General features: G+C 36.5%; 1 protein-coding gene, 2 non-coding genes and 1 pseudogene across 3 annotated transcripts; 3 read left to right on the top strand and 1 right to left on the bottom strand.

The window, feature by feature from the left end:
• The first annotated feature begins 5,796 nt into the window (after window positions 1-5,796).
• LOC107890985 (O-fucosyltransferase 19) lies at window positions 5,797-9,419 on the top strand. The gene is made up of 8 exons (XM_016815601.2): window positions 5,797-6,613; window positions 6,829-6,901; window positions 6,975-7,045; window positions 7,163-7,251; window positions 7,331-7,463; window positions 7,560-7,792; window positions 7,875-8,351; window positions 8,431-9,419. The coding sequence occupies exons 1-8, from the start codon at window positions 6,062-6,064 to the stop codon at window positions 8,690-8,692; spliced, it is 1,890 nt and encodes a 629-aa protein (XP_016671090.2). The 5' UTR covers window positions 5,797-6,061; the 3' UTR covers window positions 8,693-9,419.
• Window positions 9,420-9,683: 264 nt separating this feature from the next.
• LOC107890987 (fructokinase-like 1, chloroplastic) lies at window positions 9,684-11,768 on the bottom strand (annotated as a pseudogene).
• Window positions 11,769-12,884: 1,116 nt separating this feature from the next.
• On the top strand, window positions 12,885-12,975 carry LOC121221564 (small nucleolar RNA snoR26). The gene has a single exon (XR_005918952.1). It is a non-coding gene; the product is annotated as a small nucleolar RNA snoR26 (small nucleolar RNA).
• Window positions 12,976-13,170: 195 nt separating this feature from the next.
• LOC121221565 (small nucleolar RNA snoR27) lies at window positions 13,171-13,264 on the top strand. The gene has a single exon (XR_005918953.1). It is a non-coding gene; the product is annotated as a small nucleolar RNA snoR27 (small nucleolar RNA).
• Window positions 13,265-13,357: the final 93 nt, after the last annotated feature.

Raw genomic sequence — 13,357 nt, 5'->3', positions numbered from 1 at the left:
CGAAGATAGAGGAGGAGAGAGGTGATGTTGAGGAAGGCCAGTTCCCCCATTTTTGGGTCGAGAGCTAGAAAAAAGTAGAGGGACCCAGGATGAATGCTCAATGTATTAGGATTATGTTTGTGTAATAGACTGATTTTCAGTGATGTCAGAAACAGTGGTCCGAGACCACCAAATCTAGAAAATGATCTCATAAGTTTTATTATTTAATATTTACGAGCCAAATGAGATTTTTAAAATATTTTTGAATTAGTAAGTTTGTGGTTATAAGGATTTATTAGATTAATTAATTTAGAAAAAGAGGTATCGAGACCTCGGTGTTATAAACTGAGCCGTAAATATTTTTGTAAATATTTATGAAGTGTCTAAAAGGTAGTATTAAATTTCATTAGGAAATTTTAACGCTTTGATAATCAATTAATTAAAAAAGACTAAATTGAAAAGGTACAAAACTTGCTAAAGTGATTAAATAGTCTAAATAGTAAATAAAGGAGGACTAAAAGGGAAAATAGACCCATATGAATGGCTAAGGCGGCATATCATGAAAAAAATCAAGGATTTTATGTGAAATAAGGGCAAAATTGTAAAATTTTCCAAATTAAAGAGAAATAAATAGAAAATTGAAAATTCTAGACAAATTGATCATCATTTACAGCTCAAAAACTACCATTGAAGAGGGTTTAAACTGGCTTTTCATATTTTAGCTTCATGTAAGTTTAATTCTTTCTTTTTCCTTGAAATTATTATGTTTTTGGACTTTTACAACTAGGTCCAACTTACTATTTCATTAGTTTTTGATTTTTTTGAAAGTTAAGGAAGATACCATTGATAAGTTCATATGATTTTAGTTATTAGATGATGAAATTGAGATGTTGATGGGTATTTAAATGTATTTTATTAAGGAATTTTAGATGAAATCATGTTTTAGGGACTAATTTGTAAAGTTGTTGAATTTATGTGAAATTATGAAATTTCATGGAATTTATGGGCTTCTATTGATATATGTGAAAGTATTTAGGCTTGGAATAAGGAATAAATTACATGAATTTCATTTTCCGAGCCTAGGGATAAAATCATCATTTAGTAAAAATGTAGGGGCAAAATAGTAATTTTTCCTAAGATGTGGCTTGGATAGAGTTGAATGTAAATTATATTAAATTGATGTTAAATTTACTCATATAGATCCGGATAGATCAAATACAGAGCTAGATCGAGGGAAAGAAAAAGTGACAGATTAGTAGACATTAATTCATGAACACTTGTCGAGGTAAGTTCGCATAACTAAATTGTGTATATTTATATACTTAAATTTGAATGTTAAATATGTAAATTGTATAAATGTCATGTATGTGTATATAATTTACCTCATATCTGATAATTCTTGATAAATGAATAAGTCCCGATAAAATGAATGAAACACGATTGGATACAAGGTTCTGTTTTCCAAAATGGTAATGTTCCTACATATGATGCGGACGTACCGTAGCTCGAAAGAGCGTCCCGTTACAAACCCTCTCAAGCTTCTCGTTATAGTGTTCTTGCGAGCTTCCCATTAAATGCTCTTCTTAGCATCCCGACTGGTTGTGTTTTGCATATGTTGTAGACACACCCACACTCTTATGGGCGTTCTGTTTATAGGTTATTTGTGAACCTCCTGTTAAAGTGCTCTTCAGAGCTTCCCGTTAGTGCTCGCTTGAACTTCCCGTTATATGGCTATCCGATGCTCTCTGTTAAACTGCTATTTAGAGCTACCAAATATAGGCTCTTTGTGAGCTTCTCGTTATTAAGCTCGGATAAGCTTCCCGCTACATGGCTCAATGAGCTTTCCGTTATAGTGCTTGAAAGAGAGCTTTTTGTTTAAGTGCTCTAATGAGTACTCCCGGACATGAATTGACAGATTTCTGATTTGTACACTTTATGTGTACTACCCTTGTATCCATCGAGATTTCAAACGATTCAACAAGTGAAATTTTGACATGAAGACAAGTGAAAATCAAAATGAAATCAATATTTGAAAAATATATGAAATGCATGGAACTTGATATTTGATGAGCTCGTATTTGGTATTGATATTTACGTGAAATGATTAACTAACATATTTGATGATATTACGTGCTTAGGCTATGGCCAACTTGTTTGGAATGCATAAGTATGTTTACTTAGTGTACAAATGAATGGTAAGTTTACTTCCCGTTATACAAATGAATGGCCAACTCTGTTTCATTTTCTCTGTTTTATAGTACTTTGAAGCTCGTTGGGCTGGAAGCTTGGTGGAGATCACTCACACTATCCATCGGCTCACTTCGGTATATTTGTGACATTATTTTTGGATATAATGGCATGTATAGGTTTGGTTAGCCAAAGTTGGCATACAAATATTTTGGTTGTAAATAGCCATTGGAATGGCTTGTGATGAATGTGTTTTAGCATATTAACATATGAGTTAATTTCATGTTTGGTATAAGTGCTTAATTTGGTTTATGAATATTATTATGATATTAAGTAAATGTGGTCAAATAGATAAATTCACAAACATGGATTATGAAGTGATATGGTAAGTATGAGACTTGAGTTTTGCATGTTTTTAAATGTTTTGGATTGGCTTTTGGATGTGTTAAAATGTTTGTGTAAATGAATGATCAAATGTGTTAGAAATAAGGCTTGGAAATGGTCTTATTTTGTCCACACAGGCAGAGACACGGGTGTGTGTCTCAGCCGTATGTGGCACATGGCCTAGCACATGGGCATGTGTTCCAGCCTTGTGTCCCCTGCATTTTAAAATTGTAAAACAGAGTACTTGAAATTGATCACACGGCCTGGCACACGGGCGTGTGACTTGGCCGTGTGACCCCTGCACTTAATTAAGTTGCAAGTCAGAGAGTTACACGGGTTAAGGACACGGGCGTGTGCCCTACCTCATATGCCATATGGCCTGAGACATGAGCATGTCACTTGGCCGTGTGAGCTACACGACCTGACCACACAGGTGAATGATCCCTGAACCTAGGAAAATTTTTGAAATTTTGTGAAAAATTCTCTAAGTTCCCGATTTAGTCCTGACTCGTTTCTAATATTTGATTTGGGCCTCGAGGGCCCATAGAAGGGACGATATGGTTAAATTATAATTAATTTTCTATACGATTGTAAAATAACATGAAATATTTGAATATGATCTATAAATTTTGGTAATGCTCCTAAACCATGTTCCGGCGACGGATACGGGTTAGGGGTATTACAGTTTGTGTAGAGAAGAGTCCCCCTACAATTTTGATACATATGGGTATTTATTGGTAAGTGAGAGTTCCTACCCAATTATGTTACTCATTGAGCCCTAAATGGCTTAATGGAGGGTCTAACTAGGTCCAAATTAAGGTAGAGATATAATAATAGTCCCCTCCAATCGAGAGGTAGGATATAAAGTGACATTGCCTTAAGACCATCCGCAAGTTACTCCCGCGGGTGGTAGCTATTGCAAATAAAGTAATGGGGTGGAGGGTGCAATTTATTGGTCGGATGACCTAAGAATATATGATGCTTTGCGAGGCTATTGAAATTCATTTATACCCTTAATAATGTGGTGGCAGATGATGTTTCTATTCATGGTTGGTTCATATAAATATTGCTTTATGATTTAACGAGTGATATGTCCATTTCCTCGATAATCTAAAAATGTATAACACATACTCAAGTGGTGCAGTTGTCAATTAAAGGATCCAAATTTATACAATGGAGATGTGTACTATGTATATCGCGGATGCACTTATTGGAAATGTAAAATAAAAGAAGTTCAAGCCATTCGTTGGAAATATAAAATGTAAGAGATGCAACTCATTCGTTGGTAATATGAAATGTGGAAATGCATACTATCCGTTTGACGATATAAAATGTAAGAAATGAGTTTTTGACAAGTAATATTGGATAAGTGCTTACGAAAAGAGGTATCATAATGTTGAATGAAAATAATTGTTGATTTGAATAAATAAAGTGTGTGTACTTGTAATTATAAAATTTATTTGTTAACCTAACTCTGATTTTAATGAAAAAGGTACGTCTCACTTTTACTGAGAGCCCAAAGGGTTCACGAAATGGCCAAAATGTACGTCGATAGCACTACCGTAGGCTCTCGCAGCTCGAAATTACTTGGAGAGTAACAAATGTCCTACTTCTAGATGCATGGGGGGAGGCTTACGGAAGGTATTAAAGCGACTCTGCTTCCAAACACATGGTAGGAGGCACATGGTAGGTGGTAATAAAGGCATTGCTCTTAGACGCATGGGAAGAGGCTTATGAAAGGTAGTAATAAAGGCCCTGCTCCCAGACGCATGTGGGGAGACTTATAGAATGTATTAAAGCAACTCTACTCCCAAACTCGTGTGGGGAAGCTTGCGTAAGGTATTAAAGCGACCCTACTCCTAGACATATAGGGGAGACTCACGAAAAGTAATAAAAGCCTTACTCCCATACACATGGGAGGAGGCTTACGGAAAGTGATAATAAATGACCTACTCTCAGATGGATAGGGCGAGACTTACGAAAGATGGTAATAATTGCCCTACTTTTATATTCATAGGGGGATGCTTATGGAAAGTCGTAAAGTGACACTGCTTTAGACGCACGGGGGAGACTTACAGAAAGTAGTAAAATGACCTTGCTCCAGACACATAGGAAGAGGCTTACATAAGGTAATAAGATGGCTCTACTCCTAAACGCATTGGTGGAGACTTATGAAAAAGATCGTGGTGTTGCTTCCGCATCTTATCCGAGGCTTTTCCCGTTTAGAAAATGAGTCTTATTTTTTTGTTCAAGCTCATTTTTAAGCTTATATTTTTGCCCGAACCTTTCCACTCTTCGAGTGAGTCTTCAAACCTGGACAGGTGACCTAACCCATGATCAGGTCTAATATCTAATAAGCATTTTTTAGCTTATATTATATGCAATATTTCTATTAAAATTAAGATATTTATATAAAAATTTTATTATTATTACATAAAAATAAAAGTAATTATTACAATCAAAATCTAACTGAAATTTAAACTTAAAAAAACTCAAATATGAAAAAACTGAAATTTAAAAAATCCAAACAAAAACAATCAAAATCTAAAAACAAACCCATCCAAGACCGCCCAGCACCTCTAACTGTTACAGTTATATGGATTTGGTTAAAAAGGGGAAGCTTATTTAGGAAATAAAATATGGAAGTAAATAAGATAGTGTTTAGGATACAACTCCTAAATCTAAATTTTATCAATATTAAATTTAATTTTTTTAAAATTTTAGGTACTTTTTTTTTCATTTACATATTGATGTTAAATTTGTGGTAAATTCCATAGTATTTTTTAACCATGGAATTAATACTAAACATATTTTAAAATTTAAAATTATTTATTATTTTATTATATTCGAGTTTATTATATGAATATAAATTAAATAAAAATTTACATTTGCAAACTATTCAAATTTAATAAGACAAACAAATTTAAAACATAAAATTTTAAAAGTCAAATGGATAATAGATTCTTATATTCAAATTTGATTCTGTAAAACTAAAATTAATTTGAATAATAAATATTTATATTCAAATCCATTACCTACAAAAAAGAATATAAAATTTCAATAAAAAATATTTAAAGTTTAGAATCTAAATAATTTCTAATTTTCTAAAACAATAATTCAATTTATATAGATATAAAAGAAATTCACAAGCAGAAATCAGAAAATGTTTTATTTATTATTATTTTAATTTTATAAACAGTAAAAAATAAATAAATACCCTATTTACGATTTTCTTTTTCAAAGGACGGTAAAATATTTGGCATGATTGCACACTCAAAAAAAAACATCCGATTCTCTCAGTGAAGAAATAAAATAAGATGGTATAGATTATAAACAGAAAGGCAGGCAGTGGCAGTGGCAATGGCAAAAATATATATTTAAAAAGCAAAATCTTTTCAGACCTCTGTTTCTGCCAAACATTGCGGAACAATCCTTTCTCTCCTATCCTTTTCCGTCTAGTTGTTTCTTCTTCTTCTTCCTTTGCTTTTTTTCATAAACTTCCGGCGACGCCATGTCGTCGGGAGTTGCCAGCGACTGTGCAAACGGGAACCCAGTATTAGGTTGTCCCTCCACTACAAGACGACGGGTCTCAGATCTTCCAATAACACCGGAGTCCGACAGCAATAACTCATCTTCGTCTTCGGACCACCACGCCCTTGCCTATAACGATGAAGAGGCCGACAACCCCAACGGCTACATTCCTTACTCCTGCGGGTCCCATTTCTTGCAATCCATGATAAGGAATCTGCTGCTTCGCAGGAAGTTATTGTCATTATTCTCTTGGGTCTCTGATACGTGTCATTGGGCGTTTGTTATGGCTCGCAGTTTAAGATCCGGCAGGAACGCTGGCCGTAACATCCTCTCAGCTCTGCTGTTGGTGGCGGTTGTTTTGTTTTTTCTCAAAGCCTCGCGTCTCAGTAATCACGCCAAATGGGGAAGAGATAACGGCTTGTTGATCTTGCAAACGTTCACAGAGGATCGGACCTTGGCCCAACACATTATTGCCGAGACCAATGTAGAATCCCAAGCTGAACACTCCATGCCTAAAGGCGTTATTGAAAGGGTCCGTATTTCTTTTTGAATCAATATTGAACAGCTGATTTCCACTTTCTTTGGCTAACTTCATCTTGAACCTTTGTTTACTTGGTGTTATGTTCTGCGATGACGTTCAATTGTGCATTTACATGAATATTATGTGTGATGTCTCTTTGACTTCCTTTCTATGGAAATCTATAGCTCGCAGTAAAATTCTTACCCTTTTTTTCTTTTCTTTTGCAGACCCCAGAAATTTGGAGGAAACCAGACAGTGAAAATTATCATCAATGTTTATCCCGACCTAAGAATCGGATAAGTATGTCATGTTCCTCCCTCAACTTGTAAGGATTTCATATGTATTTTTTATTAATACCCTGAGTTCACTTCAGGGACAGGATCAAAGACTAATGGCTATATTATCGTTCATGCCAATGGTGGACTAAATCAAATGAGAACGGGAGTAAGTTTAACTCTTGACAACTTTGTTTTTCCTAGACTTAACAAGGCCTTTGGTTTTAATTTTTAGCTTTTTAATAATTTCATTAGCTAATAATATTTTGGCTCTATTGATTTACAGATTTGTGATATGGTTGCTGTTGCCAGGATAATGAATGCCACTTTGGTTCTTCCTTCTCTTGATCATGATTCATTTTGGAAAGACCCAAGGTTGTAATTGTTTGATATCAGTTTTTTTTCTTCGTGAGATTCAGAAATGTTAAATTTTTTCATAGTAAATTTTGCACAGTGATTTCAAGGATATTTTTGACTGGAAGCACTTCATCAATGTGCTGAAAGATGACATTGAGATTGTTGAGCATCTACCCCTTAGTTACAGAACAATGAAGCCCTTTGTAATGGCTCCTGTTTCCTGGTCACAGGTATGGAAAAAAAACTTGAAATTTTTTAAATGCATGATGAATTCTTCATTTGATTTTCTGTTAGTGGAACGGTGTCTTAGATGGCTTCATTTGCAGGCTAGTTACTACAGAAGGGAGGTGCTTCCGTTACTAAAGCGACATAAGGTGGTCAAGTTCACTCACACTGATTCGAGGCTCGCTGATAATGGCCTTGCAACCTCCATTCAAAGGCTAAGGTGCCGTGCCAATTATGAGGCTCTCCGCTATACGAAAGAGATAGAGGATCTTGGGCAGACTTTAGTTGACAGACTAAGGAAAAATAATGAGCCATACATTGCTTTACATTTAAGGTACTGTCATTACTGCCATCTAGTAGTATTTCTCCTTATGAAGTGTCAAAGCCAAACAGTCAAACTCGAATCTTAATTGCAGGTATGAGAAAGATATGCTTGCTTTCACGGGCTGCATCCATAACCTTACTGGTGAAGAAGGTGATGAACTCACGGTAATGAGATACAATGTCAAACATTGGAAGGAGAAAGAGATAGATAGTGAAGAACGGCGAAGCCAAGGGGGATGTCCAATGACCCCTAGGGAAGCAGCCATGTTTCTCAAGGCAATGGGTTACCCTTCCACCACGCCTGTCTATATTGTTGCCGGAGAAATTTATGGCAGCAATAGCATGGCAACATTACGTGCCGAGTATCCAAATATCTTTTCTCATTCTACTTTGGCAACTGAGGAAGAGTTGGAATTGGTCAAGCCATACCAGAATCGCTTAGCTGCATTGGATTATATTGTGGCATTTGAAAGCGATGTCTTTGTTTATACCTATGATGGGAATATGGCTAAAGCAACGCAGGGTCACCGAAGGTTTGAAGGATTTCGAAAGACAATCAACCCCGACAGGTCTGTTCATATTAGGATGTTGGATGCATGCACAATTTCTTTCTTGAAGCTGACATAACAATAATATATTTTCTTTCAGACAAAATTTTGTCAAACTCATCGATCAGCTGGATGCGGGTGTAATATATTGGGAAGAGTTTTCTTTGGAAGTAAAGAGTTTACATTTCGAAAGGCTTGGAGCGCCGTACCTAAGACAGCCGGGGGAGTCACCACGACTGGAGGAGAATTTTTATGCAAATCCTCTTCCTGGATGCATCTGCAAAAGATCCCAGGAAAAGCAAACTAGCAGCCTGAAGCTTGAGCGGACCTTGAGTTCAGTTCAAAGACGGTATTTAAGGTAGTCAATCGTGTCAGTTGAATTATACACTGCATTTTACATTCTTTGATTCTGGTGCTTTCCCCTGGTAAAGAGACTTGCAGCAATCACCTACTAGGCTGTGAAATCTTGTGGTTTCCGATTTCTCACTTGAATTATACAGTAGCGATTTCAGTTTTTGTTAGAGGACCGAAACCAGCAACTTAGGTAAGCAGAGAAGATGATGAATAATTCTGGGGCAAATCAGGCTAGTTCTACAGGCACACGAATATATGTCACACTGGAATCATGATATTGATTTATTCGTTATTCTTTCAATAATTTGATTGTAGAAACATAACATTTGCCAAATTAGTCTCTTACATAACTGGGACTAGTTCTCGATTTTCCCTAGCTGATATTCCATTTTCATACAAAAATAATGCTACAATGCAATGAAGCAGTCTATCAGATGAATTCAGAAGTAGCAGTTGCCTTTCCATATTGATTATGCCGCAATATCAGGTTTAAAGTAATGAAAAAGGGAATTGAAATCCGGCAAACAGCTGGATATACAATCATTTTTAGCTCATATTATCCAGTAGTATTATTGGAGTGAGAAAAGGCTGAAGAACCAACGTTCAAATGTTGATGCATCTTTTTCATTCTCCTCCTATGGGCCTAAGTTCCAAGGAAATAGCTGTAATTCATTGCATGCCGAATGGCAGAAAGCTTGAATTGACGTTTTCGTTGGCCTGCTTGATTCTGTTTTTATTATAACGTGCAGTTTGTGCTTTTGTCACCTTCATAGATGTTCTAACATTGCAGAAAGTTATAAGATAATCAGAAAACAACAGAAGATGAAGCAAATTTCCTAGACATTAACGGCAAAAGGCCAAAAGAAAAAGGGGTTGTTCATCAATAGCAAGACACCTAGACAAAAGTTGATTGAATATAATATTACCAAAGTAATTTGGCTTGGGCAGCCTCCACTGTCTGGCAGACACTATTTTCAATGGCTTAAACAATATGGGATCTTAGATGGAAAACTTCTGATTACAGAAAATATAATTCAACACAAGAACATATTGACAAATACTACTCTACAAGTAGCAAAGGCTTTGCCTATGGAGAAGTCACTCAAGATGGAATGAAAATATTTTATGCAGCCTTTTCCTCTTTTCATAAATAGTCATTGGTTACAAAGCCTCATAGTCTAATAGAAAAACAGTAAAAACCTGATATCATGTTTTCTGGTTCTCAACTACCACATTGAAGGTACATAAACCTGTTCTTTCAGATTTTGTGTGGCACTCTCGGTAGGAAAACCTCTCACAGCACCAATTGTCCATTGTGATATAATTCCTGCTGCAACTGCGAAGCGGAGCTGCCTCTCTAAGACATCTTGATTTTCAAACATCTCAGGGTAAGTGGTCAGTTTCCTCATAATACCAGCTACAACAGCATCACCAGAACCAGTTCGATCACAAGTGAACGGTGTTATTAGCACATCTTCTGTTCCAACAACCACACCATCAAACAAAGGTGTATAATAATGTATTCTGAGTGTTCCATCAGTCACGAACAGAAATTTAAGTCCATCGTGCCACAATGGAGAGATTTCCTCGCGTGTATAATGATAGTATTCTCGCCTTTTCTTGGTTTGATCAAAACTTTCGGCGTAATATTGAGGCCTGTAATTTCTCTTCCTCTCATAATACTCTTCATCCAGTAGAAACTCCAGCTCCTGCCTTGATACCTCAATGATGTCTGCTTTGTTCCAGGCTTTCTTGATCACCTCCCTTGTTTTGTCACGTGATCTCCACAAAGGTAATGGTAAGTTCAAATCGAAAAATATGAGCCCCCAAACTTCTTGGACCATGCAATTGCTTTAAAAAGTGTAGATCGCATGGAAGGGGAAGTTAAAACCTCTGAATTGAAGTGGAAAATCCTAGCCTGCATTAATGTTGGATATTCAATCAAGAAATTCAATGCAATCATATGTTTCACTTCAATCATCTAAGACCAAACTGGTTTCTACATTAAGAGAATAAAAGATTCAAATATCAAGTGCCCACTATTCAATCAGCAGCCTAATCAATTTCACTTCATCATAAAATGTTCCAAAAACAAAATTTGGAACTTTTCCTATAATATTATGTGGGATTTCATTGCATAAAGATCAACAAAAAGTTGTAAAAGTTACCTCTTTGAGAACAGCAAGATTCAATTCAGAGCTAAGAAGAGAGTCCTCAGCAGATTCCTTAACAGTCTCCATCTTCAACTTCCCATTCTCATCAAACTTAACCTTCATATAAGTACACCCAGTCTTTACACTCTCATCAAACTTAACACCTCTAGTTTGCACTCTCTCTTTATTCATCATCAAAACAAGCTCATCGCCAAACTCATCTTCCCCAACTTTCCCCATGAATGCAGCTCTCCCTCCAAGCCTAACGTGGGATATCGCCACGTTGGAAGGTGGCCCACCTGGAGCCCTCCCGAACTCCGGTGGGTCCCATTGAAGCATTTTCCAGGTGGAGTATTTGTCCGGGTGCATCTGCTCTTCGTTCACTCGAACTGTGGGTACAAACTCCTTCTGTGCAGCGCCGAAGCAGCAGATCAAAGGAGGTTCATCGTACGGAAAATCCATGCCATCGTCGAAATCCGATAGCTCCTCTTCTTCTCCCTCACTTTCGGATTCAACTGAGCCATTTTCAGTCTGGGTTTTTCTCTTGCGCCCTGTTCTCTTCGCTGTTGGAGTTTCTGGGGAAGATGAAGTTGGCTTCTTTTTCCTGCCTCGACGAGTTGGTTTTGGAGTTTCAACGGCTCCGTTGGTTTCAGCTGAGGCTCTTGGTAAAGCTACTACCTTCGCAGAACTTAGAAACTGAATTCTTGGGTTCTGGGAGTTTAAAAATGGTGAGAAAGAGTGAGGAAGTTGAAGAAGTGATGCCATTCTTCTGATTCAAATCTTGTAGGGTTTATCCATTGGGGTTTTTCGTTCCTTGTCCTTCGTCTGATAAACTTTATCGGGTCATGTTTTATGGGCCTTAATTTTCGGGTCATGTAAGAAACAACAGGACATATCCAAGGGTATATGATAAATCCACTATAAAACCACAAGACAATCAATGATTTAAGCTCGACCCATCACTCAACTGTTGCGGCCTCACTTGTGTACATTTAGAATGAATTCACTCACTCAACTCACCTTACCAATTGAAGGTAGCTCTACAAAACCAAAAACACTCAAAAGGTATATGATAAATGCACTTCTGTAGTTCCTAATACTGGAAATGGTTTCTATTTTTCTTAAATCTCATTTAAGTGAAGCTTTGATAAATAGGGTTTGTAGCTTCGACGTATCATCAACTACTGAGATGATTTATCTAGAAAAATTAACCCAATCCAAAAGCCTATCCAATGTGACACTCATCCTGATTGATTGAAATGTAGTTGAACTGGGACTCTTCTAAGTTCTAAAGCATGCTGCATCAAGCTTCCTTTACAGAAAAACATATGGATAAATACAAAAGTCAGAAACTTCCAAGTAACTCTCAGGTTGTCGACTACTTGTTGTTCATCATGTTGCAACAAGTAGACACAATAATTGGAGTAACAACTGCAAGCACCTTCTAGTATTTTACAGGGAATGCAAGATATTATTATACCCCAATCCAATAAGAAGTTTTGAGTTCTCACTATTGTATATGAGGCCCAGTGTTTGTACCGAATTTGAGAACTTAAACCTTATTTTGTGCTGTTCTTTGCAATGCGTTAGCAATACTGAATGAAGGTAGGTTCCTTACTAAACGAGGGCTAATGTGGCAGATCATTGGGTTAATACATGGATGTCATTTTTCCTGTTTGACAGTTTGTACTAATAGGATGGGGTGCAACACTTGAGGCATTTGACATCCACCGATAAAAGGTAACTATTATTAAAAATTTTCTCAGGAAAGAGTCTACCATGTTAATGTGAAGGTCCTTTTTTTTTATTCACAGTTACTCAACTTTGCCTAACTTTGTCGCGGTTGTAGTCTTCTATCTGCTCTACTTTATTAACAAAAAGTGAACCAGACAGAAATATCGTGTGTATGGCCAAACATGATGCCAGAAATCAGGTAGGCAAATCAAGCTGATGTAATGATGGGGTAATGGTTGCATGTTGTGAATGAATAACAGTAGTGGATGACTGGTATGTTTTTCTTTGTTTTTTGGCACTTAGATTTTAAAACAGGGCATCAATAAGGAGATACTAAAAGAATTATCCTTGCACTTTGATTGTCGCACAAGAAATAAAATGGGCATGTTCTCTCTGAGATCTTTTTTTCTTTTCTCCGAAATCTTTCTTTGGATTAAAGATGCTACTTTCATAGTCTTACCAATCTGATAATACTTTCTTTGAAAGGAAATGATGGTAACACTAATAACTTCAATTTTCTTCTTTTGTTATGGTAGTCGGCTTAAATCGAAACCCTTGCGAGTGTTGATCTATGTTACAATGGTTAGTGAGATGATTGCATTGGATCCATGATGCTACTTTTCAAAACTGGCATCATCTATCCGAACTTCCTGTTCAAGGGATTGAAGATGATGTTCCATTCTGAGATCCAGACCTTTTGTAACATGTTCACTGCATATATATACGTCTCTTTCAGGTTAAGTTCAATAGCATTAGAGCTATGTTTATTAGTCCAATTACAGTAAG

This window comes from Gossypium hirsutum, chromosome D09 (genome assembly GCF_007990345.1).
Source record: "Gossypium hirsutum isolate 1008001.06 chromosome D09, Gossypium_hirsutum_v2.1, whole genome shotgun sequence".
In the NCBI taxonomy this organism is placed as follows: Eukaryota; Viridiplantae; Streptophyta; class Magnoliopsida; order Malvales; family Malvaceae; genus Gossypium; species Gossypium hirsutum.
This window is presented reverse-complemented; position numbering and strand designations above follow the sequence as displayed.

Excerpts from the sequence above, each read along its gene's own strand:
- LOC107890985 (XM_016815601.2), top strand. The coding sequence starts at position 6,062 with ATGTCGTCGGGAGTTGCCAGCGACTGTGCAAACGGGAACCCAGTATTA. Across the intron at positions 6,614-6,828 it reads CTAAAGGCGTTATTGAAAGG|ACCCCAGAAATTTGGAGGAA; the intron begins GTCCGTATTTCT and ends TTTCTTTTGCAG. Across the intron at positions 7,252-7,330 it reads TCATTTTGGAAAGACCCAAG|TGATTTCAAGGATATTTTTG; the intron begins GTTGTAATTGTT and ends AATTTTGCACAG.